This window comes from Ovis aries, chromosome 2, assembly GCF_016772045.2.
Source record: "Ovis aries strain OAR_USU_Benz2616 breed Rambouillet chromosome 2, ARS-UI_Ramb_v3.0, whole genome shotgun sequence".
Lineage (NCBI taxonomy): Eukaryota > Metazoa > Chordata > Mammalia > Artiodactyla > Bovidae > Ovis > Ovis aries.
The window spans coordinates 134,194,376-134,219,314 of NC_056055.1; the positions used below are offsets into that span (position 1 = coordinate 134,194,376).

General features: G+C 33.3%; 1 protein-coding gene across 4 annotated transcripts in view; it reads left to right on the forward strand.

Moving 5' to 3' along the window:
• Nucleotides 1–24,939, forward strand: part of LNPK (lunapark, ER junction formation factor) — a 93,395-nt gene that overhangs the window by 65,424 nt on the left and 3,032 nt on the right. Inside the window, exons 9-13 of one of the 4 annotated variants that reach the window (XM_012133180.5) lie at nucleotides 4,255–4,467; nucleotides 12,693–12,798; nucleotides 14,074–14,144; nucleotides 14,918–15,088; nucleotides 16,636–16,718. In XM_012133180.5, the coding sequence (XP_011988570.2) occupies nucleotides 4,255–4,467; nucleotides 12,693–12,798; nucleotides 14,074–14,144; nucleotides 14,918–15,088; nucleotides 16,636–16,718 (644 nt within the window). Of the gene's footprint in view, nucleotides 1–4,254; nucleotides 4,468–10,538; nucleotides 10,718–12,692; nucleotides 12,799–14,073; nucleotides 14,145–14,917; nucleotides 15,089–16,215; nucleotides 24,031–24,939 lie in introns of those variants that run through there. The other 3 variants (XM_042243694.2, XM_004004567.6, XM_042243695.2) reach the window with 3 other exon arrangements.

Genomic DNA, 24,939 nt, shown 5'->3' on the forward strand with positions numbered 1-24,939 from the left:
TTCTTTTCTTTTTTTCCTTAAAGCTTTGCCTCTATGGGAAGAAAAAGGTTATGGAGTCATTTTTGTTAATATTGAGAAAACAAATCGGATAGAAAAGCATGGCAGAAGCTGAATTTAAAGGAGCTTAGTATAAGTAGAATGTGAAGAAGATGATACAGTGAATGCAGACTTTAGATCATTTAGAAAGTAAAAGGAGGAGATATCAGATGCATGATCTTTATTATTTTATTTAAAGGAATCATATCAATTTAAACAAGAGACCTGAATTTATATAAATTCAAAAGTAGAAACTCTCCTGAAAATATATCTCTGTGTTCCACCTAACTGCATCTCATGATCACATTTATAAAGAACCAAATTCTCCTGAATTTAAGTGTCCATATCTGCATATGCTAATCATTGATAGACTTAAAGACGTTTCTGTTGGTTACTAAAATCCTAGTCATTGAAATTTCTTCGTATGATGCTTAAGACTGGACACGATAGTTCAGAAAGCCTTTAACCAGTATTAGGGAAAATATGAGGATTGTCTCTGTAGTTCTTCCAACACTCTTTTAAAGAAATTTGAAACCCAGAGTGGATAAAAGACTTTTAGTTCACATAAGGAAATGGTGGTATCAGCTAGGATGAAAATATAGGCCTCCTAACTGTTGTATGATGTTTTTGCTACTACAGCTTAATACCAAAACAAAGACAAAACCTTCTACCTGTATGTATAAGGAATCATTATTTAAAATCTGATAAATTAGGGGACAATTATTGGTGTTATAGAACATTCATCTCAAGAAGTATTTAATAGCAAGCTAGAGTAATAGATTTAAGTTTTATATAATACATTTAAACAAGTTTGCAAATAACTCTAGGAAAACATTTAATTTGCAAACTAATATCTGTATTTTGTTTTAATAATTACTTTAGAAATTCTAGATTGCTCAGCTTTAGATTTATTATACAAGCTGGAACCTTTAGATGTATACCACTTGTAATAGTTATTAAGTACTTTTCTTATGCTCTGGCTAAGCTCTTTGTGTTGATTATCTCATTTATTCTTTATAACAACCGTAAGAGGTAAGTATTCTCATTATGAGGAAACTGAACGGAGAGATTTCATCAACTTGGAAAAGCCTTCCTGCACAGCTAATAAACAGGGTGGAGCTAAAATTTAAATCCAGACAATTTGATTCCAAAATTTATGTTTTTAACAACATAAAACATATTCTGTGTCATTACTTTAAACTTTGTTTTCTTCCTTTTGTTTATCATAAAATAGTAGTTTTCAATCTCATTTTGATTCTATTTGATTTATTTTGAATTTAAAATTGGGCTTCCCAAGTGGTGCTAGTGGTAAGAACCTGCCTGCTAATGCAGGAAACATTAAGAGATGCAGGTTCAATCCCTGGTTCAGGAAGGTCCCCTGGAGGAGGGCATGGCAACCCACTCAAGTATTCTTGCCTAGAGAATCCTATGGACCATGGGGCCTAGCAGGCTACAATCCATACGGTCTCAGAGAGTCGGACATAGCTGAAGCTAATGTCCTCATACTTAGTGTGATTTTTTTTGAATTATTGATTGGTCATTGATAAGGATATCCTCTAGTCAAGAGTTAACTTTATGGGATAGTCCTTGTACCTAATGAGACCTATGTGGAGTGCTTGGTAAATGTTGTTAGGGGATGATATTTTACGTTTGAATGTGGGAAATGTTCAATATATCCAGTATGACTATTTTGTTGAGTGTGAGAAACTTTTTAAGAGATTTAATAATACAAAGCATTTGTAAATGGCACATAGCTAAAGTAGGTAAATCTTAGCTGTTTTTCATTGAGACTACCAGAATATTTTATAGTATTTTACCAAATATAGATTTGGTATTGTATTGCTAGCTGTTTTCAACCATAGTCATTGTAACTCTTTGTTACCTTCTTTTCCTTTGTAAATACTGAAACTATGTTTTCTCCCTTTCCTAACTCTTTTATGTCAGTTTTCCCTTTTGTCTGCCTAATTTTAGATTTAGAAATAATATGAAGCCAAATCTCTTTTATGGAATGCTGGATATGGTGTTCCTTTTAGTTATAGACCTTACCTTTCAGTAGCATATGAGTGACGTTAAAAGTGTGCTTTAGTTAATTTTTGCTGGGTAGATGCATGCTCAGAGGAAGCAGTCTTAAGTCTTTGTTCAAGTCTTTGTTTTAAGATAGTCTAATAAATGGTAAGCATTTATCTGGAAGAAAAATACCATTTTTGAGCTGAAAGTGAAGTGAAAGTCGCATAGGTATCCTCCTCTTTGTGATGCCATGGACTGTATCCTGCCCAGCTCCTCTGTCCATGGAATTCTCCAGGCAAGGATAGCCTCCAGGGAATTGTCCCGACCCAGCGATGGAACCTGGGTCTCTTGCATTGCAGGCAGATTCTTTGCCAACTGAGCCACTAGGGAAGCCTTTTGGAGTTAGGTTTTACCTAAAAATCTGCTAAAGAAATGATTTAAAATGTTGATGCCTTGTTTTTTAAATTAATTTCAGTAATCACATCCTTAGATGATTTCACTGAACTCAGTACCTTTTGTAGAATTTAATGGCTTTCCTAATGTGTAACCATCTTTTAAGAAGTTCCTTGTGAGTAAAAGATAATTAAGTGACCAGTTAATTTGCTGATTTAATTAGGATATAATTAATATAGGTAAAATTCAAAATTTTCCATAAACTGTAAGGAAAATAGCCAAATATAAGGACATATCCATTTATATAGTGATAACATGCTTGTAATTTATTATTGCAGTGGCTAGGTTAGAGACTAAATTAAGAACCAATGGAAAATTTGTTGGTCCCAATAATTACAGCTAAATGGTGATTTGAAAATACTTAACTGTATGAAAGCACTGTCATCTGAGATTTGTATTCAATAAATGTGATCTGTCAACTGAAAGACATTATCTTATTTAATTCTTAAAACAATTCTGAGTTAGGATATTATTATCTTAATTTTGCAAATAAATAGAGGCTTAACAAAGTTAACCCATCTGGGGTCATGGAGCTGTAGCTGGGATTCTAACCAAACCTTTTTGACCGCAGGACCCAGGTTCTTAATAGTTGACGAGGCTATAGTAAACTGAAATCTGGTGCTCAAGTTGTGATTGCAACGAGCTGTTTCTGAAAATATTTAACTCAAATGGAGTCCAAATCTAAAGTATTTTGCTTCTGAAACTGCATGTTTTACCAATCATGCCAATTAAAATTTATTAATAACTTCTTTAGTTTTGGCTTACCATTTCAAGATTTGTAATAATTTAAGGTGATATGTAGAATTACAAAGTTAGAAGTGCATCTTTATTTGAGATCGTACCGTCAACATTCAAGTAAGGTATTGGTGAGAATGGGGAATGATAGAATTGAATTTTATGTTACTGAGTACAGAGGGGGATCATGAAATTTTCTGTAGAGGAACAGATAGTAAATATAGTGAATGACTTTGAGAGCCATATGGTTTCTAGTGTGTTTACTCAAACTTTTCTAAAACAGCCATAGACAGTATGTAAAGAACTGTGTTATGGTGTTTCAGTGGAAAACTACAAAAGAGGCAGCAGCCTGGATTTGACTCATTTACCGACTTCTTGTAATTTCTGCATCAAAAGATAAAATTTGTTATTCTAATGTATTGTTTGTGCACAGTGAAAGTTTTCCTCTGTTGAATGTATTGACCAAAAAAAATTTACCCCAAAAGATAGTAGTATAAAGAAGAATAGAAATGGTACCTTTCTTCAGCATTTCTATGACTACTTAGATTAATTACTTCATAAATTACATGACAATTCCAGATATACTTATTTGCTCATTTCTTAGCATTACCATTTTTTTATCTTGAAAAAACAATTCCACAGTTTTCACTGGTGTTTTCACTGATTCTGATAAACTTTCTTTATCATAACTTGGGAGGGATTTATTATAAAAATATATAATGCATAATTGGGTGATTTTATTTTATTTTATTTGAATTTATTTTGAAAAATAGTATCAGTAGGTAGACTTAGATCAAGACTTATGTAAATATATACATGTAGTTGAATTTTAGGTTCAGAAATGGAGTACTTCGTAGTCAGTTTTCAGTGTTACATTGTACAGATTTCTTATTTATAAGCAGTTTGACCTTGTAGATGATTTCTAGTGCTGCAAAGCTTTATTGAATATGTCATTTGTGATATTGACTGATGGTGGTATGCTAAATGTTAAACCTAATATATACTTTTAATTCTTATTTTCAGAGATTCGTCAGCGAACTGCCGCTCAAAGAAACCTTTCTCCAACACCAGCAGGCTCCAGCCAGGGCCCTCCTCCGCAAATTCCAGTTTCTCCTGGACCACCAAAGGACACTTCAGCCCCTGGTGGACCCCCAGAAAGAACTGTTACTCCAGCCCTATCATCAAATGTGTTACCAAGACGTTTTGGATCCCCTGCTACTTCAGTGCCTGGAATGGGTAAACAGAGCACTTAATGTTATTTACAGTTTATATTGTTTTCTCTGGTTACCAATAAAATGGGCCATTTTCAGACAGTGTGGAAATGGCATTTCATTTGGAAATAGCAGAGCAGTTATCTGATTAAGTAGGAGTTCCATATTCAATTAGCCATAACTCTTTACAGCTGGCACCTTGTGATACTGAAACCTATTTCTTGAGCTCATTTAACTGTTATGGCTTCTTTGTTTAAATGGCAATAAAACTTTGTAGTATTCTGTAGTCAACAGTATAGCATATCTTTTTATATTCGGCTTTAGAATGGCTCCAGATTTATATAAAATGAGGATAGAAGAGAACATTTTGGGAATGTATTCATGCTTTTTGCTAAACCCTTCATATATATTTTCAAACTTGACAGATTAACATTTCAGGAAGAATATTCATGTACTGTAGTGTGTAATACTACTAATGTTAATGTGAGCTTGGTAGATTTTTCTTTTTTTAAGCCATAGAGCCTCAATATTTTCTGACAGATAATTTAACATAAAGTCTTATTGAATTAACATACTGCCTTTACTACTATTTCATCTCTTTGGATTCTCCTTTTTCAGTTTTGTAGATCTCTAGGGGAAGATCCCATTTTAGGAGTGTAATAGATTATGTTACCCTGCAACTTTCTTTTGGAGTATGATTAGGACATGAAAGTCTTCTTCTTCAGCAGATCACATTATTGTATGTAGAGTCCCATGTCAGATTCTTAAATATGATAATAAATTATTTATTTTAGGATATTTAATTTTAATTTAGATTAATTTCATATTTCATGACCAATTACATATAATTTATGACTTTGAGCCTTGTCAGAAGTTGATATTAGATATTCAGGGCATTTACATAGTCTTAATAAAATCAGTAAGCAATCTAAATGTTACTAATACAGATTTTTTTCCCCCTCCTTTTTCTTCGAAAACAGCATAAGATTTTAGAAAACTAAAAAACTATTAACTTATAAATATATTAAGAAAGTTAACTATAAATGAAATGAATACAAATCATAAATTTTAATTGTTGGTTATTGAAAAAATACTTTTAAACTTAACATATAATGATGTCACTCAGGGCAACTGTATATTTTGTGAAATTGAGTAAATTGATTGAAAATTATTCATCTTTCGGTTGTTACTGGTTGATTTGAGATACCCATGACTTGTAAAGTAAAGCTCTTAATTGTTTAATGGAAGAACTATTTTTGTGAGAATACATTTTGTATATCTAACTATTTTTAAAGAAATTAGAGTTTATCACTTATACAGAGTAATAAAAACTATATAATAGCACATGTAAGAACAGGGTTTCAATAGCCTACCATTTCATGGTCATGTAAACATAATATATTTTACTAAAGTTTTTAATTCGTTTCTGTGTAAAAGACTTTGTATTTAAGTTGTACATTGCCAAAAATGTGAGTGAACTAAGTGATTTCTTATAGAGAAGATTAATAATTCATTTTTTTATTATGCCATATTTGTGAAAGAGAATCAATTTAATGTGTATTACCACAGGGCTCCCATATGTTTGAAAATTAATAACCAGCAGGTACTTGATAATTTGCCAAGCTGTGTAAAAATGACCAATATTCCTACAATGATTGCTCTTGATGTTTGTATTAATTACTGTTACCCGTAACAGCATGAATACAAAGATGTGTTATTTTAAAAGTTATTAACATGCAAGGGAGTTAAGATATTTTTATGAAATCTGTTGTTTTATTTATCCAGATTCCTTTATGGACATTTTAATTTTAAGCATGTAGAAGTAAAATACTCCAGCAAAAGTTAAGCTGGCTTAAATGCTTTCAAAATTTAATTTGCCGTGTTTGTTTAAGTTGAAAATTTGATAATGAGGGATGACACTTAATGTCTGCATTCAAGTTTATTTTTTGATGCTAATGATTGAATGTTAAGTATGACTCTACCTAACATTAGCCAAAGAAATGCCAATAGCCAATGAAATGTGAAAAATGCACTTGATTCCTAATACTGAAAACTTATTCTAGAACCTAATTTCATTTATTAGCTATAATTCTATATCATTCCCCCCCTTTTAAGATGGTAACAGCCTTAAGATTTGTGACTATTTACAAGGCAAATCTCTTATCTTTTAGAATAGTATTATCATATTGCTGCCCTAAAGCCATTTTTTAAATGCTTTAAAGGTTTTGTAACAGTCATTTTGAAGACCTTTAATCCTTGTATTGCAGGGCTTGTTTCAGCAAAACCTCATTTTGTTTGGAAGGTCTCCATGTAAACGTCCATTGCTGCCTATCTTACTTTTATCTGGCCTTGTTTTACAAAGGCAAACATCACATCTTGTTTATTTTATTCTCTAACTTTCTTCTCAGTGCCTTCTGTGTAGTCTCTTAATTTTAGAATATCTCCTACAAACAGTTCTCTTTCAGTTTTCAGAGATTATGGAGTTACAATTCCTAATTTTGAATGTGTAACTTTATTTTTGTTACTGTTTTATATAATGTAATCATTAACTAAATTCTAAGTTATTCCTCTACTCCTGACTCTCCAGTCATCATCTCTGATACTGGCTAATTTGTAATAGGAATACAATGTATCTCTCCATTTATTTAGATACTCTCTAGTTTCTCTTAGCAATGTTTTACAGTGTTTATAGCTTTTGTACCTTTTTTGATTAAATGTACATGTGATTATTTCATGTTTTTATCCTAGTTTAAATACTTTATTAACTGTTTCCATTGTTCACTGGTAACGTACATAGAAATTGATTTTTGTATAGTGATCTTATATACTGTAATACTTCTAAAGTCACTGATTCTTATAACTTTTATATAGATTCCATAATATATCCTAAACAGGCTTCAGATTGTTGGTGACTAAATACAATTCTGCTTCTTCCTTTTAAATGTAGATTCCTTTCTTTTTCTTGCCTTATTACACTAGCTAGACTTTTCAGTGCAGTGTTAAATAGAAGTGGTGAGAGCAGACATCCTTATCTTATTGCTGATCTTAGGAGGAAAGCATTTACTTTTTTATCACTCAACTCAGTGTAAGCTATAGGTTTTTTTTTTTTTTAATAGATAGCCCCTATCAGATTGAGGAGAAGTACCCTTCCATTCCTAGTTAGCTGAAGGTTTTTATCAGTTACAGATGATGGATTTTTTCGAATCCTTTTTTTACATCTATTGAGATGCTCTTATAGGGTTTTAGTTTAGTTTAGTTTTTTTTTAATATCACTATTTCATATGGTGAAATACGTTGATTGATTTTTTTATTCCAATGTTAATATCTTTTTTTAATACAAATTTATTTAATTGGAGGTTAATTACTTTACAATATTGTATTGGTTTTGCCATACGTCAACATGAATCCACCACAGGTATACATGTGTTCCCCATCCTGAACCCCCCTCCCTCCTTCTTCCCCATACCATCCCTCTGGGTTGTCTCAGTGCACCAGCCCCAAGCATCCAGTATCATGCATCGAACCTGGACTGGCAATTCATTTAGTATATGATATTATACATATTTCAATGCCATTCTCCCAAATCATCCCACCCTTTCCCTCTCCCACAGAGTCCAAAAGACTGTTCTATACATCTGTGTCTCTTTTGCTATCTCGCATACAGGGTTATCGTTATCATCTTTCTAAATTCCATATGTATGCGTTAGTATACTGTATTGGTGTTTTTCTTTCTTGCTTACTTCACTCTGTATAATAGGCTCCAGTTTCATCCACCTCATTAACACTGACATTTTTTAGACATTAAACCACTGTGCTTTCCTGAGGTAAATTTGACTTGGTCATGTTTTAATTTTTATACATATTATTGGGTTCAGTTTGTTAAAATTTTGTTAGAAATGTGTACATCAGTTTTCCTTAAAGATACTGGTCTGTTTTGTTTTTGCTTTTTGTTTTTTTTCTTGTAATTTTGTTTTGTCGGTTTTCTTTGTTTATTTGTTTTCTTGTAATTTTTTTGTTTTTCTTGTAATTTTTTTGGTCTGGTTTTGGTATAAGAGTGTTGCTGGCCTCAGTATGAGAAAGCATTTTCTTGTCTTTAGTTTTATGGACAAGTTTGTATAGAATTGGTATTATTTCTTAGTAATACATTTAAATGTTACAGGTTGAGGTGGCTAATAGGCCTGGTGTTTTTTTTGTGGAAGGTTTTCTCTTTTTTAAAAAAAAAATTCAACTTTTTTAAAGAAAAAACTACAGACTAATATCCTTACAGATGCAAAAATTCTTAACAAAATTTTAGCAAGTTGAAGTTTCTGTTTCTTGTTGAGTAAGTTGTGGTAGTTTGGTAGTCTTTTGAGGAATTTTTTTCTCCTAATTTATTGGCAGAAAGTTATTCATAATATACCCTTATTATTCTTTGAATATCTTTATTATCTGGATTTATGTCATTTCTCTCATTGTTAATATTTTGTATCTTTCCTTTTTATCCTGATTAGTCTGACTAGAGCTTTATCAGTTTGGTCTTCTCAAAGAATTATCTTTTCTCTATTATTCTAGTATATTTTTATTAATTTCCACTCTGATCTTTATTATTTCATTTATTTTGTTTACTTTGGGTTTCATTTGCTCTTACCTTTTAGGTTCTTAAGGTAGAAACTGAATTCATGGATTTTAGATTTATTCTCGTTTGTAGGTGTTTAGCAGTATAGGTGTTTAGTGCTATAAATTTTCCTCTATGTATTGTTTTAGTTGCATATCATAAATTTGATATGTTGGTTTTTTGTTCTCATTCTGTTAAAAATACTTTCTAATTTCTTTATTTTTCTTAAAGCTTGGATTATTTATATATTATTGAGTCTTCAAATATTTGAGTATTTTCCTGATGTCTTTTTGTTGCTTATTTCTAGTTTAATTATGTTGTGGTCAGAAAACATACTTTGTATTATTGAATCTTCTTGAATGTATTGAGATTTGTTTTATGTTTCAGACTATCATTTGTCTTGGTATATGCTCTATGTTCACTTGGAAAGAATATATGTTTTGTTCCTGCTGGGTAGAATGGCTGTAAATGTTGATTGCATCAAATTGGTTAAGTGGGTAGTATTGCATATCATTAATGATTTTTTGTCTGTTTATTCTGTCAGTGCTTGAGAGAATGCTGTTGAAATCTCCAGCTATAATTGTGTATTTGTTTCTTTTTGTATTTCTTTTAGTTTTTGCATAATGTGTTTTGAAACTCTTATTATAATGCACATACATCATAGGTTTAGGATTATTATGTTCTCTTGATGAATTGACTCCTTGTCATTATGAAATTACACTTTTATCCCTGTTTATATTCTTTGCTCTAGAATCTACTTTGATTGCTATTAATACAGGTGCTCTAGGTTTCTTGTGAATAGTGTTAGCGTACTTATGTAGTTTTCCCTGTCATTTACCTTTAGTCTATTTGTGTTTTTATATTTAAAATGGATTTTTTGTAAGCAGCATCTGTTGGGTCTTGCTTTTTTATCTGTTCTGACGATCTTTGCCTTACAGTGAGGATGCTCAGGCCACTTACACTTAATGTAATGATTGGTATGTTTAAGTTTGAGTTCAGATCTTTTATTGTGCTAGTTTTCTATTTGTCCCATTTGTTCTGCTACCTTTCTTGTTTTCTGCCTCTTGTGGGTTGAGCATCTTTTATGACTGCTTTTAATCATTTATTTTTTGTTGCCTTATTAGCTATAGTGCTTTTTTGTTGTTATTTTGTGGGTACTTTAGAGTTTGCCATATGTATCATTAATTTATCATAGTTCATCTCAAATGGTATGACACCAGTTCTCATACAGATTAAGAATCAAACTATAGTATACTTAATGTTTCTTTCCCCTTGGCCTTTGTGGTATTGTTGTCATACGTTTTACTTATACATGTGTTATAAACCCCACAAGGAATTACAGATATATCCTCCACATTTTGAAAGTTCACTTTACACCACTTTGCTTTTATGAAAGACCTACATTAGTGCCTGTTTCCACTAATTGAAAGAATCAGAAGAAGGTTTTCGCTTTTACAAAAAAAGATGAAAAGCGAAAATAGCGTTCAGCATTTGTTTTGCAGCGAGCCGTTGTAGAGGCAGCGTGCATCCTGAGCAGCAAGAGTGGCACCACCAAGCTCCTTCCCTGGGAACTACACTCAGCATCTCATCATCAAGCCGCCATAGCTTTGAACTTTGTCTGTGAGCATCTGTGCTTTGTCTCAATTTATTTTGTGCATCCATTAGCAAGATGTGTCCTAAGGTAATTGCTTCTTCACTTTATGCCATTTTGGCTTGCGAAAGCTTTCATGGGAACTTTTGGATAGCAAGGGAAACCTGTATTACTTTTTCTTTAAGCCATCAATTGTTTTTTAAAGCGATATAAATAATGTTTTATATATTTACCCACATGGTAACCATTTCAGGTACTCTTTCTTTTGTGTGATCCAGCTTTCTGTCTGGTGTCATTTTCCTTCTGCATGAAGGATTTCTTTTAACATTTCTTATAGTACAGTTCTTTTAGTGATGAATTCTTTCAGTTTTGTATGTCTGAAAAAAGTCTTCATTTTGCCTTCATTTTTAAAAGATGTCTTCACTAATACAGATAATTTTACTAATTTGATAGTTTTTCTTTCAGAACTTTTAAGATACTGTTTCATAGTCTTCTCGCTTGCTTATTTTCTTATGAGTAATCTGTCATTCTTATCTTTGTTTCTCTGTACTAATGTATCTTTTTCTGACTGCTTTTAAGATTTTCTGTCACTGGTTTTAAGAAGGTTGATTATGCTGTATCTTGGTGTAAAATTATTTCTTGTACTTAGGATTTGTTGATATTCTTGGGTCTGTATGTTTTTGGTTTTCATCAGGTTTTGAAAATTTTTGTGCATTATTGTTTTGAGTCAAATTTTTTTCCTCTCCTCTTCTGAACTCCAATTATACGTATACTAGATGCTTGAGGTTGTTACACAGCTCACTGATGATTTGTTCATTTAAAAATCTTTTTAGTCTTTGTGTCTCCTTTTGCATGGCTTCTATTGCTATCTTCAGATTTACTAATTGTTTTGTAATGTCCAAACTGCTGTTCATTTCATCTGTGAATTTTTAAATCTAAGACATTGTAGATTTCATCTGTAGAGGTTCAGTTTGGATCTTTTATAAATTTTTTTCATGTCTCTGCTTAACATATTACAGTTTTCATCTAGATTCTCAAGCATATGGAATATAGTCATAATAAGTGTTTTAATATGTTTGTCTCTTAATACTATCACCTCCATCATTTCTGGGTCACTTTTGATTCTTCTCATTATGGGTTTTATTTTCTTTCCAATTTGTATGACTAATAATTTTTTATCTGATGTCAGACATTGTAAATTTTGCCATATTGGGTACAGAATATTTTAAAATTACTGTACAAGGCCTCTCTGAATATTTACCCAGTGACCTGTGAGTTACGAAGTTTTCCATCCTGGCTGGTGGGAACATGTGATATTTTTGACCCCATGTGAGCACTGGTACCTTTAGTATTTTGGGAGCAGTTCTTTCTCTGTCCTCAGGTAGTTTTTCTCATTTGCATCCTGGGCAGATCTTTGGTGTTCTGGGTCTCTGCATTCCCTCCTCTCTGGTACTGTTCCCAGTGAACTCAACCTGCCTTGGCCTCTCCAGCGTTCCAGCTTCTCTTCAACTCAGGGAGACTAATGAACTTCACCTGGATTTACTCTGCCTGAATTGCTACCTGGAAAACTCTCCAGACAATAAGTTGGGGCAGTTGTAGGGCTCATCTTATTTGCTGTATGTGTCTCAGGGATCTTTATCCTACATTACTTGATATCCAGTGTGTCTAAAACCATTGCATAATATATTTTACATGGTATTTTAGTTGTTTTAAATGGGAGATTAAATCTGACTCTGATTACTGTGTTATGGTACAAAGTGGAAGTCTCCTAGTTTATTATTACATAAACTTTTAAGAGTCTGAGCATTTAAAAAATTAATTTGTACAGAACTCAACATAGTTTTATTCCTTAATAGATTATGTTGCTGGTTCTAATATAGCACATATATAAATATATTTTTGTACTGTAGTATTTTTAATGAAAATTTGAATACAGAGATAGTATCATTTTTGTTTTGTTAAAGTCATTTAAAAAACTCTTAACAAGCATAAGTAGTTCTTGGCAACTGAATTGAAGTTTAAATGTATTTCACACATATAAATTTTGTGTATATTTATTTACTAGGTCTTCATCCTCCTGGTCCACCTTTAGCAAGACCCATTCTGCCTCGAGAACGAGGTGCTCTGGATAGAATTGTTGAGTATTTAGTTGGTGATGGTCCACAGAACAGGTAATGTTTACTAGGGTGTAGCTAAATAAAAATGAAGAAAGTTTATTGGTCAGAGTGGGAGGGGGCTGTGTGTACACACATGTGCACATGCACTAAATGTTCTCTGATTTTGTAGTTGTTTCCTGATTTTAGAACATAATGGAATATTTTATGTCCCTGCAAAAGAGTACATACTCAGTTATTTTTCAGTAGTAGATTATCTAGATAAAGTATTTGGATAAAATATTTTAAAATGTATTATATATAACAAAAAAAATATTGTAACTGCTATAACCCTGCTATAACATTATTTTTAGAGAATTGGAATCATTTTGTTGAATCTTTTGAATTTGAAGTTTGTCAATAGTGAAAAGTTGGTAGGTTATAAGAAATGGAGTTTTATAGATATGAGTACTAGATGTAGTGATAGTGATAATTTTAATAACAGTGAGGACAGCTTCCTGTATTTGACACTTAGAGTTCCAAAATGCTTCTCCAGTTATTTTAATTGATCCTTATAATAACTCTAGGATTATAAGTATGATATGAGCAGAGCAATTGTCATTGTATAGACTTTTAAATAATTCTTAGGGTATTTTAAGAATAGATATTTGACAAGGTTATTGGTTAATATTATTGTCTAAATAAAGAGATTAGAATTTAATATTAATGTGAAAAATTATATGTTCTTCAAAACAGATAGAATGTTGTTTGATAGGGCCAGGTATTTATTAAGTATTTACTCAGAGAACAGAAAGGGTATATAAATAGAAAATGTGGAAGATGTTTAAGTGTAACTGGGATAGCTAAGAAATCATGATATACAGAAATTAACCTTTGGACTGGGCTAAACAAAATTAAATTCATTTCTTTACTACAAGACTTCACAGAGGTTTTAATAATACTCATTTGTGAATCTCTAAGAGGCTTCATCTTTTCCACTCTTTATCTGACCACAGATTTGGGGTCTATCATCCCCAGGAATATGTGTTAGGAAACATTAAAATTTAAGTGTTCTGTTATCAAATACATTTCTGCTTACTAAGAAAATTTTATTTGACTGTTTCTTAGTTTATTTTTAATTTGATATATAATATTGTAAAATAATTGAAATTTTGACTGTTATCATAAAGAGTGTTGTTTATTGTTTATGAAGTAATATCTATTATGGCACATCTAGCTACATTAAATGCTATGTAATCTAACTGTGTACTTTAGCTGTGATGGCTAAAGTAGCTTCTCCTGCTTGTTTTGTCTGCATTTGTAACTAATCTGTTTATTTTCCTTTTGCTGTAGGTATGCCCTTATATGTCAGCAGTGTTTTTCTCACAATGGCATGGCTTTGAAAGAAGAATTTGAGTACATTGGTAAGAATTATTTGGCAGTTAGATTTTAAATATTTTACTCTTAAATGTTTCATTCTGTGCCAATTGCCATGTAATGCCATTTTGTTTTAGGTGTTGCTCTGTATATGTTGTTTAGGCATATTATAGAACACACAGCAAAGCAGAAAAGACAGCTCACGTTTTTTCTTCATACAATGTACAACTTCTAGGCTAGCTGTTCTTAAACTTTCACTGTGCATCAGAATTAACCTGAAGAGCTTTTAAACATTGTGATGCCCAGGTTCCACCTACAAATAATCTGCTTTAGTTGATCTGAGGTGGGGCCCAGGCATCAGCATTTTTTTTAAAGCTCTTCAGAGTATTTTCATGTGCAGCTACTATTTAAAAATATTCAACTAAATTAATCATGCTTCTCAAATATATATAACATGCAACATTTTGGGGGGCAGATGAGTAAAGTTCTGGCTTTTAAGAGACCTCATGGTGACTAGAAGTGTAATTTCTATAATACATTTAGATCATTATTATTGTTTTGCTCTTAGTTAACCTGCTATGTAACTTATTATCTTTTCTGCTTTAAATTGGTATTATAATTCTAATAATAATTTAAAAATATACTTTAAAATAAACTTTGGTTAGAACACCTGCCATAATATTATTAAAACCATGTGTAATTTCACAAGGAATAAATGGCTTTTGAAATATTCTTTGTAAAAATAACCTTGAGGGTTACTTGATTAGTCCTTAAAGTTTCTTTGGTTTATGGTATTTTTTTATTTTTTAATTCTCTACAGCTTTTCGTTGTGCCTACTGTTTTTTCTTGAATCCTGCTAGAAAAACCAGACCCCAGGCTCCAAGACTTCCAGAATTTAGTTTTGAAAAGAGGCAGGCATTGGAAGGCTCAAGTACAGTTGGTTCCTTGCCCTCAGGAAATGTACTTTCATCAGAGAACCAGATCAATGAAGGTATGAATATGTTAATTAAAAAGTTTTGTCTCTTGATAATGTTTGCTTTCAACAATAAAAGCATAATTGTTTTAGACAAGAATGGATCAGATTTTGCAGCATGTGTATATCAGGTATTGCTCTGATATTATGGCCTCCTATGCACTTGGTTTGATGTGTTTGAGCTTTAAAATATATATTGTGTTAAGCAGGATCTAGAAATAGCTTGGTAAATATTATTTATGGAGTTATCTTTTTAATTAACTTGGGAGATTTAACTAGTAATACTTTCATGGAATTGTTTTTCAATTTATATAAATGAAGCAGATTTAAGATAATTATGAAGCCACTACTCATAAGGGTCAATTTCTTATAATAATTATAGTTAACACTGATAAATATAGGTTTGTGCCTTACCATTTCTATGACTAGAAGTTACTCGAAAACAGGAAGCTCTGAAGTTGAAAAGTCAGCCTTACATTCTTTGGATGACTGTATTGACAGGACTGGTGTTCCTTTGAAACAGACAATTTATCAAGGTCCATAGAATTTAATATTGTTGATGAATGCCTTTGTTGTAAAGCAAACTTATTTTAAAGAAATGGAAGTTATTAGGATTCATTGAGTTTTAGAACTTATCTTTCAGTTCTGTTTTAGGAATTCCTAAGGAAGTTTCATGAAAAAATGGAAAAGATGAGATGGAATGTCTGACTATTAATTGCCAACTATTTCTTGTTATTAATATTGGGTGAGGAACTATTTGTTAAGCAGCTCTGAATTATGAAGATTGCTAAAGTTATGACACAGTCCCTGATATTTTGGTGCTTCACCCCGTACAGGAAAAAAAAATCCATATGGGAAGTTTTGTTCACATAGTTTAAGGTAGCAGTCAGTATTCATTCTTTTAACTTCTGGAAGTTATCATTTACATATATATGATTTCTTTATAAAATCACTGGGTAGTGGAAAAAGTGCTTTAACTGAGAAAAATATACAAGGCAGTGAATTTTCACATATCTGAAGTTTGGTATGAGACTTTGACTATGTTTGTTTTTTTTTAAACTTTGAAGAATGAACCTAAAATATGTGTGTTGACTTGGGCTTGGCTTTTGGCTTACTAACAAATATCAAAATGAATTTGAATACAGAGAGCCATGACAAGAGGCCTGTGTACTTCAACGCTGAATCGTTATATTTGTCTTCTCCATGTCTGCAACATCAACTCCAAACACAATGTCGGACTTTTTTCTTTTGCTTAAGTCATGCTCTGAGCTGCATGCTGTTACATGCAAATCGTCTGCCTTGCCATTGCAGCCTCTTGGAACTGAAAATTAAAGAATTCCAACCTGAAGATGCCTAGAGGAAAAATTGGAGTCCCTGCCATGAGTAACTTTGCTTATGAAAGCTAAAGTGAATATTTGAAAGCAATAGTTGGGACAAAAAAAGAAAAAACAGCCAACAAAATAGATATCTTGATAATGAGTCCCATGCTTTTATCTTCTGCTAAGGTCAAGATGCAAAGTTAGCAAACAACACCCAGCTATACCTTTCCTTCTCATCTAATCTAGGAGGAGCAATACCCCAGATGTCTCATTTTCTGTCAGAAACCTCCGGAATGAAGTCTAACTGGCTCAAACTCAACCCTAATAAGGTAACGTTAATAGGTGAAGACATTGAGGCAGGGTGTGATAGCTCCACAATGCTAGAAACTGAAGCAACAATTCCATTTGGTTAAAAGAGTCACTACACTAGTAACTTCATTCTTCTTTTTGGATTCATCAAAATGGCTATTATGAGCATCGTTTTACTTCTTTGGTTTGTCAGAAGACAAAATTTTTTCCAAGACTCCTGTCTCTCAACACTGTGATATATGGTTATCAATTTCAAGCTGGATTCCATTGGTAAATGGCGGGAAGTATTTCTGATGAAGAGATAAAGCTGCACTTATTTAAACACTGTGGCGTACCTTTATGATTAAATTGAACTGTGAAGTAAGGAGCATATCATCTCAATCACCTACTCCCTCTGTTGACAGCCAATGTGATGAAGGGCTTAGATTGCTGATTTCTACACATCTGTGTAGAATAATTACACAAAACTTAGGGTCTGAAAGAAAAACTTTCCTGTTTTAATTTTTATGTATTTTTAAAAGTATTGAACCAGCTTCTTGAGATTGCATTACTGAATTTACAGATGGAACCAAAAGGTAACTTTCTTTCATCTTAATGTTTTTTTCTAAGAATAGTTCATAACCGCTTATGTGAATCTAGAATTAATACAAGAAATCCTTTTCTCAATTTATGATGCAAGACTTTAAATTTTATCTTCATTCTACTGGAATATTTTGCATTTAGGATGAGGCATAAGGCTTTTGAAATTTTTGGACCACTCTTGGAACAACACATGAAACCTTGGAAAGTTTTCATCAAAGAAGGAGTGCTAGAAGAAAGACATTCCTCCTGTTAACTGCTTATTTGAATTCCTAAAATTCTTTCTAAAACTATGTACACAGATGTTTTGGTAATAAACTATTAGAGAAAACAAAAAATTAAGATTGTCACTTTATTCTAAGAGCATACTAAATATGGTATGTCAAAGTAATGAGCTGGTTTTTAGTTTTTTTTGGTTTCTTTTATTGTGAAATGAATAGTGCAGTAAATGAGTGTCTGCTAAGCCATGTTAAAGTCAATTTATCAGTTTTTCTTCTTTTTTAAATGTGCTTTTCAAAATAATTGATTCATAGCATTCTTTTTGTTAGATATGGTAATAATTAGAGTACAAGGTTACTACACTATTAATATTCCAGTATAGTGATTTGGAGTTAGCGTGTTTAAAAAACGTTAATATTGTTTTTGTTGTTCAGTTATATTTAGTTAGATCTTATGTAATTATTTTAGTAGAATATAACTTTTATTCACTGGAAATAACTTGCTAGTAATAAAACTCATGGCGTCTATTTAGTACTATCAAAAATAGCAAGTAAAATTTATATGAGGTGAAATTTATCTTGATAATCTGATTTTTGCTCTTCCCTTTCTTTTGTTTCAGCAATATACTGTTACCATTAGGTTATGTTGAACTAGGGGAAGTTCTGTTTTTAGTTTTGCTTATTAGGTGCTTTAGGAAATTGTAGTACTTGATAATGTAGATTTTATTGAATTCTATGTATCAGATCAGAAAAACTTATGTCTTTATTTTTAGCTATGTATAGCTTACTCAAGATGTAAACTTGCCTATATTATGTTTTTTTCATGCTTGATTTAGACATAGAGATCTTTTAGCCGTTGGTTTCCTTTTCTGAAACACCTTCACCTAGCAGTTTTACATTATTGCTTAATAATGACATTCTAATGACTCATCTGATGGATTTGTTCAGAAATGGTAAATAATTATACAACATTTTTATGTTTAAAATGAGCTATTTTCTCATAGGTGGTTATCATTTATTTGAATTTTATTCATTGAGCCAGTAAGTTGCATTTTGTGATGAAATTTGTGTCTTTGATCCTTGAATATAAGTTGGCTGTTTTTCTTAAGGCAGAAAAATCTTAAAAAAACTTCGAAATCTATGAGTTAAAAACAAATTGTCCATTTTAATTTAACAATTTCCTTTGGGTGAATTTTATAGTCTGTACATATAGTAGGTACTGATATGTTAGCAAGGCAAAATTTTTTTAAAGTTATTGTAAAAAGGAATAAGAAGAATCTAAATCACCAAAATATTAGGAGTTTTGGAATACATAATATAAATAGAATCACGTATTTTGCTGCAGAAATTATGTGTTTCTTTTGGACATGTATGAAATTCTTTTGTTAACTATTCTTTAATTTTATTGGAGAATTATCCTTTCAAGAGCTAGAATAAAAACCTAAAGGGACAGTGGTCTTCTTAAATGTTTTTGCATGTTTGTGGTTTATAGGTGAGGCAGTGGCAGTGTTCATTATACAGTTACATTCAGTTTTATGAGGTTGAGCTATCTAGCTGAATTGAAGCTTTACCCAAACAACCAGATGCCAGTTGTTACAATTTGGTGGGAAAAGCTTTTCTCTCAAGAATATTGGGGTAGGAGAGTAGAAGGGGAATGAGTCAGGTAAGGAACAAATCCCATGGATCATTTTTGTTTTATCACATTGTGATAGATTGTTTTCTTGGCATTACAGATGTCAAAGGTGATTTTAAAAATTTTCCTACAGATGGAATTAGGTTATTCGGGTAACCTTGTATTAATTTTATTCTTAAACTGGAGCTGCACAGGGGAGAGTAGACCTGTTTAATTAGTGTGAACATGAAATATGGTTTCTCTTTTGGTATTTTATGCCCAAATATTGACATCTACTGTAATGAATTTTATACCACCAAGCTATTATATATAAACTAACAGTTTCACAGAAAAAATATACTGTTTTTATTAGAACAGGCAAATGATACTCTCCCACAGAAATAAAGTAAGTACTTTTGGAATATATTTAATAATCTTTTTATAAAGTTCAGTGGTTTAGTTATTAAACTGGCATGTAATTAAATCTCTGTAATCTTGTGCATCTAGTTCACTTAAAGCTTGTTGGGATGACTTCTCACAAAATGACATTGACATACATATATTGAATATCTGTGTTGTTTAGACTAGCTGATATCTGCATTATAGGTATCATGACACGTACCAAATTTTTGTAGCATTAACTGCTATTAATATTACTTTTCTACAGACTAACCTGGCGGAAGAAAAGTAGTCATTAATACACTTTTTGTTCTCAAACCCTATTCATCATTTCACCATTTTTTAGTCTTCTGTATATTTTCTGAAATACAATATAGTATTGATGAGCAAGTTTTGTATATAATGCTATTTTCTAATTATGAAAATGATTGACTTTCATAGAATTCACATGGTATTTCTTATAATTCACCTCTATATACGTTAACAAAATTAAGCATTATAATTTTTCTCTTTGTATTAACTGCTTCTTTAAGATCCCAGAATTTTAAAATTTGCATTGTATTTGACTGGGGATGTGTCTGTTTAATTATATCACAAAGCTTTAATATGATAAATCATAAACTTTGATACCTCTCCTGTTTAATACTAAGTTAATCTGTCAAACAGATAACAGACTATGTGGGCCCATGTTCACTGAAGCATGCTTATTGATGAGTTGAGTCCTGAGTCCTGAGTTCTGAGCTTTTCGTTTTTTCATTTCATGTAACTTTATTGGAGGGTTTACTAAATCATCAGTTCAGTTCAATTCAGTTGCTCAGTTGTGTCCAACTCTTTGCCACCCCATGAGTCGCAGCACGCCAGGCCTCCCTGTCCATCACCAACTCTCGGAGTTCACTCAGACTCACATCCATCGAGTCAGTGATGCTATCCAGCCATCTCATCCTCAGTCATCCCCTTCTCCTCCTGCCCCCAATCCCTCCCAGCATCAGAGTCTTTTCCAATGAGTCAACTCTTCTCATGAGGTGGCCAAAGTACTGGAGTTTCAGCTTTAGCATCATTCCTTCCAAAGAAATCCCAGGGTTGGTCCCCTTCAGAATGGACTGGTTGGATCTCCTTGCAGTTCAAGGGACTCCCAAGAGTCTTCTCCAACCCCACAGTTCAAAAGCATCAATTCTTTGGCACTCAGCCTTCTTCACAGTCCAACTTTCACATCCATACATGACCATAGGAAAAACCATAGCCTTGACTAGACGGACCTTAGTCGGCAAAGTAATGTCTCTGCTTTTGAAGATACTATCTAGGTTGGTCATAACTTTTCTTCCAAGGAGTAAGCGTCTTTTAATTTCATGGCTGCAATCACCATCTGCAGTGATTTTGGAGCCCCCCAAAATAAAGTCTGACACTGTTGCCACTGTTTCCCATCTATTTCCCATGAAGTGATGGGACCGGATGCCATGATCTTCGTTTTCTGAATGTTGAGCTTTAGGCCAACTTCATTCAGTTTCTTCAAGAGGCTTTTTAGTTCCTCTTCACTTTCTGCCATAAGGGTGGTGTCATCTGCATATCTGAGGTTGTTGATATTTCTCCCGGCAATCTTGATTCCAGCTTGTGTTTCTTCCCAGTCCAGCGTTTCTCATGATGTACTCTGCATATAAGTTAAATAAGCAGGGTGACAATATACAGCCTTGATGTACTCCTTTTCCTATTTGGAACCAGTCGGTTGTTCCATGTCGAGTTCTAACTGTTGCTTCCTGACCTGCATACAGATTTCTCAAGAGGCAGGTCAGGTGGTCTGGTATTCTCATCTCTTTCAGAATTTTCCACAGTTTATTGTGATCCACACAGTCAAAGGCCTTGGCATAGTCAATAAAGCAGAAATAGATGTTTTTCTGGAACTCTCCTGCTTTTTCCATGATCCATCGGATGTTGGAAATTTGATCTCTGGTTCCTCTGTCTTTTCTAAAACCAGCTTGAACATCACGAAGTTCACGGTTCACATATTGCTGAAGCCTGGCTTGGAGGATTTTGAGCATTGCTTTACTAGCATGTGAGATGAGAGCAATTGTGCGGTAGTTTGAGCATTCTTTGGCATTGCCTTTCTTTGGGATTGGAATGAAAACTGACTTTTTCCAGTCCTGTGGCCACTGCTGAGTTTACCAAATTTGCTGGCATATTGAGTGTAGCACTTTCACAGCATCATCTTTCAGGATTTGAAACAGCTCAACTGGAATTCCATCACCTCCACTAGCTTTGTTTGTAGTGATGCTTTCCAAGGCCCACTTGACTTCACATTCCAGGATGTCTGGCTCTAGATTAGTGATCACATCATCATGATTATCTGGATTGTGAAGATCTTTTTTGTACAGTTCATCTGTGTATTCTTGCCACCTCTTCTTAATATCTTCTGCTTCTGTTAGATCCATACCATTTCTGTCCTTTATCGAGCCCATCTTTGCATGAAATGTTCCCTTGGTATCTCTAATTTTCTTGAAGAGATCTCTAGTCTTTCCCATTCTGTTCTTTTCCTCTGTTTCTTTGCACTGATCGCTGAAGAAGGCTTTCTTTTCTGTTCTTCTATTCTCTGGAACTCTGCATTCAGATGCTTATATCTTTCCTTTTCTCCTTTGCTTTTCACTTCTCTTCTTTTCACAGCTATTTGTAAGGCCTCCCCAGACAGCCATTTTGCTTTTTTGCATTTCTTTTCCATGGGGATGGTCTTGATCCCTGTCTCCTGTACAGTGTCACAAACCTCATTCCGTAGTTCATCAGGCACTCTATCTATCAGATCTAGGCCCTTAAATCTGTTTCTCACTTCCACTGTATAATCATAAAGGATTTGATTGAGGTCATACCTGAATGGTCTAGCGGTTTTCCCTACTTTCTTCAATTTGAATCTGAATTTGGTAATAAGGAGTTCATGATCTGAGCCACAGTTAGCTCCTGGACTTCTTTCTGTTGACTGTATAGAGCTTCTCCATCTTTGGCTGCAAAGAATATAATCAGTCTGATTTTGGTGTTGAGCATCTGGTGCTGTCTTTGTGTAGAGTCTTCTCTTGTCTTGTTGGAAGAAGGTGTTTGCTATGACCAGTGCTTTTTCTTGGCAAAACTCTATTAGTCTTTGCACTGCTTCATTTGGCATTCCATGCCAAATTTGCCTGTTACTCCAGCTGTTTCTTGACTTCCTACTTTTGCATTCCAGTCGCCTGTAATGAAAAGGACATCTTTTTTGGGTGTTAGTTCTAAAAGGTCTTGTAGGTCTTCATAAAACCGTTCACTTCAGCTTCTTCAGTGTTACTGGTTGGGGCATAGACTTGGATAACTGTGATAGTGAATGGTTTGCCTTGGAGACGAACAGAGATCATTCTGTCGTTTTTGAGATTACATCCAAGTACTGCATTTTGGACTCTTTTGTTGACCATGATGGCTACTCCATTTCTTCTGAGGGATTCCTGCCCACAGTAGTAGATATAATGGTCATCTGAGTTAAATTCATCCATTCCAGTCCATTTTAGTTCGCTGATTCCTAGAATGTCGATGTTCACCCTTGCCATCTCTTGTTTGACCACTTCCAATTTGCCTTGATTCATGGACCTGACATTCCAGGTTCCTATGCAATATTGCTCTTTACAGCATTGGACCTTGCTTCTATCACCAGTCACATGCACAGCTGGGTATTGTTTTTGCTTTGGCTTCATCCCTTCATTCTTTCTGAAGTTATTTCTCCACTAATCACCAGTAGTATATTGGGTACTTACTGACCTGGGGAGTTCCTCTTTCAGTATCCTATCATTTTGCCTTTTCATACTGTTCATGGGGTTCTCAAGGTAAGTATACTGAAGTGGTTTGCCATTCCCTTCTCATAACCACTTGTAAAATACTTGGCAAGTAAGTATTGCTCTATGGCCAGAGAGTTGTAGAAGACAGTGACTCTTAAAATTCTCCCTGGATAAATTCTGTAAAGGTAGATTACAAATGGTTTTTTACTTCCCTTGTGGCTCAGCTGGTAAAGAATCCACCTGCAATGCAGGAGACTTGGGTTCAATCCCTGGGTTGGGAAGATCCCCTGGAGAAGGGAAGGGCTTTCCACTCCAGTATTCTGGCCTGGAAAATTCCATGGACTGTATAGTCCACAGGGTCACAAAGAGTTGGACATGACTGACTTTCATTTATTGACTCCTGAAGTTTTCCACTGAAGAGTTTGCTTGCCCTTGTATCAGAAATGGTCTGTACATGTCCATAGAGTTTCATTTCACTTTCTGCTTTTCCTTTGACCACTGGATATAACACAACTTCGTATAACACGACTCGACCTCCTGCTTTTCAACTTTGGATTTTTGTAAGATTCCAAGTGGTGCACAGTGCCATTTTATGTTCCTTTTACAATAAAATAGCATTTTTGTGACATGTAAACATTCCTCATCTTTTTTGTGAGCATATGAAATTTTCATACAGTAAACCTCATTAACTTGGATATCCCTAGCTATGCAATTTTTGCTTTTTGTTCTATATATAAAAAGAAAGAAAGAGATTGTAATTAATTCCATAAACTAGAGTCAAAAAATCTGTTTAAAAATAAGTTAAAAATTTATTTTCAACTCCACATAGAGTATGTGATATAATTTGTATTTATTAAAAGTGATAAAACCATGAATTTATAAAACCTCCATGTCAACATGTATGCATATTTTCTTTAAAAGGTATTAATTTTGTTATCAAAATGCTGGCATTTATTATATGCTAAGTTGCTTTGGTTGTGTCCAACTCTTTGTGGCTCTATGGACTATAGCCCACCTGACTCCTCTGTCCATGGGATTCTCCAGCAAGAATACTGGAGTGGGTTACTATTCTACAAGGAACAAATCTAGAACTTTTTACTAGTGTAAACTGGCCTGTCCTCCAGATTTTTGAATCAATAGCATTTGTAATATAAGAGATCATCTGTGAGGGTATGAAAATCTCCGTATTTGCTTTGCTGATGTAGTTTAACTATATTTGTCCTAGCAGTAATATTAGTTGCTATTTATTACAGAAACAAAACAAAGAAACACCTCAAACTTAGGTGTTTATCTTTAATTTGGAAATTGAGTGGCCCAAAACTCTGCTCCTGTCACTTCCTTCCCTTTCCTATTCTTTAAACTTTGAAGAATTAAAGTTATTATTATTAAATTATTATTAAGAGATATGAGTTTAATGAAACTCAAAAGAGAGTTTGAAAGAAGTAAACTTTCAGGTTAGGAACCAATGCCCTTACTTGGCCTCTGCTAATGGAGACAGAGGCAAAAGACTCTTCCCTTTGGCTCCCTAGCGTTCAAGGTATGTAGCATATTCTGACCCAGAGGTTTAAATCCCAAGAACTTGTCTTGCACAGGGATGACGGAAGACTTGTCTTGACTTTGGAAAAGGTGGATCCAGACCCCCACAGTCATGGATAAT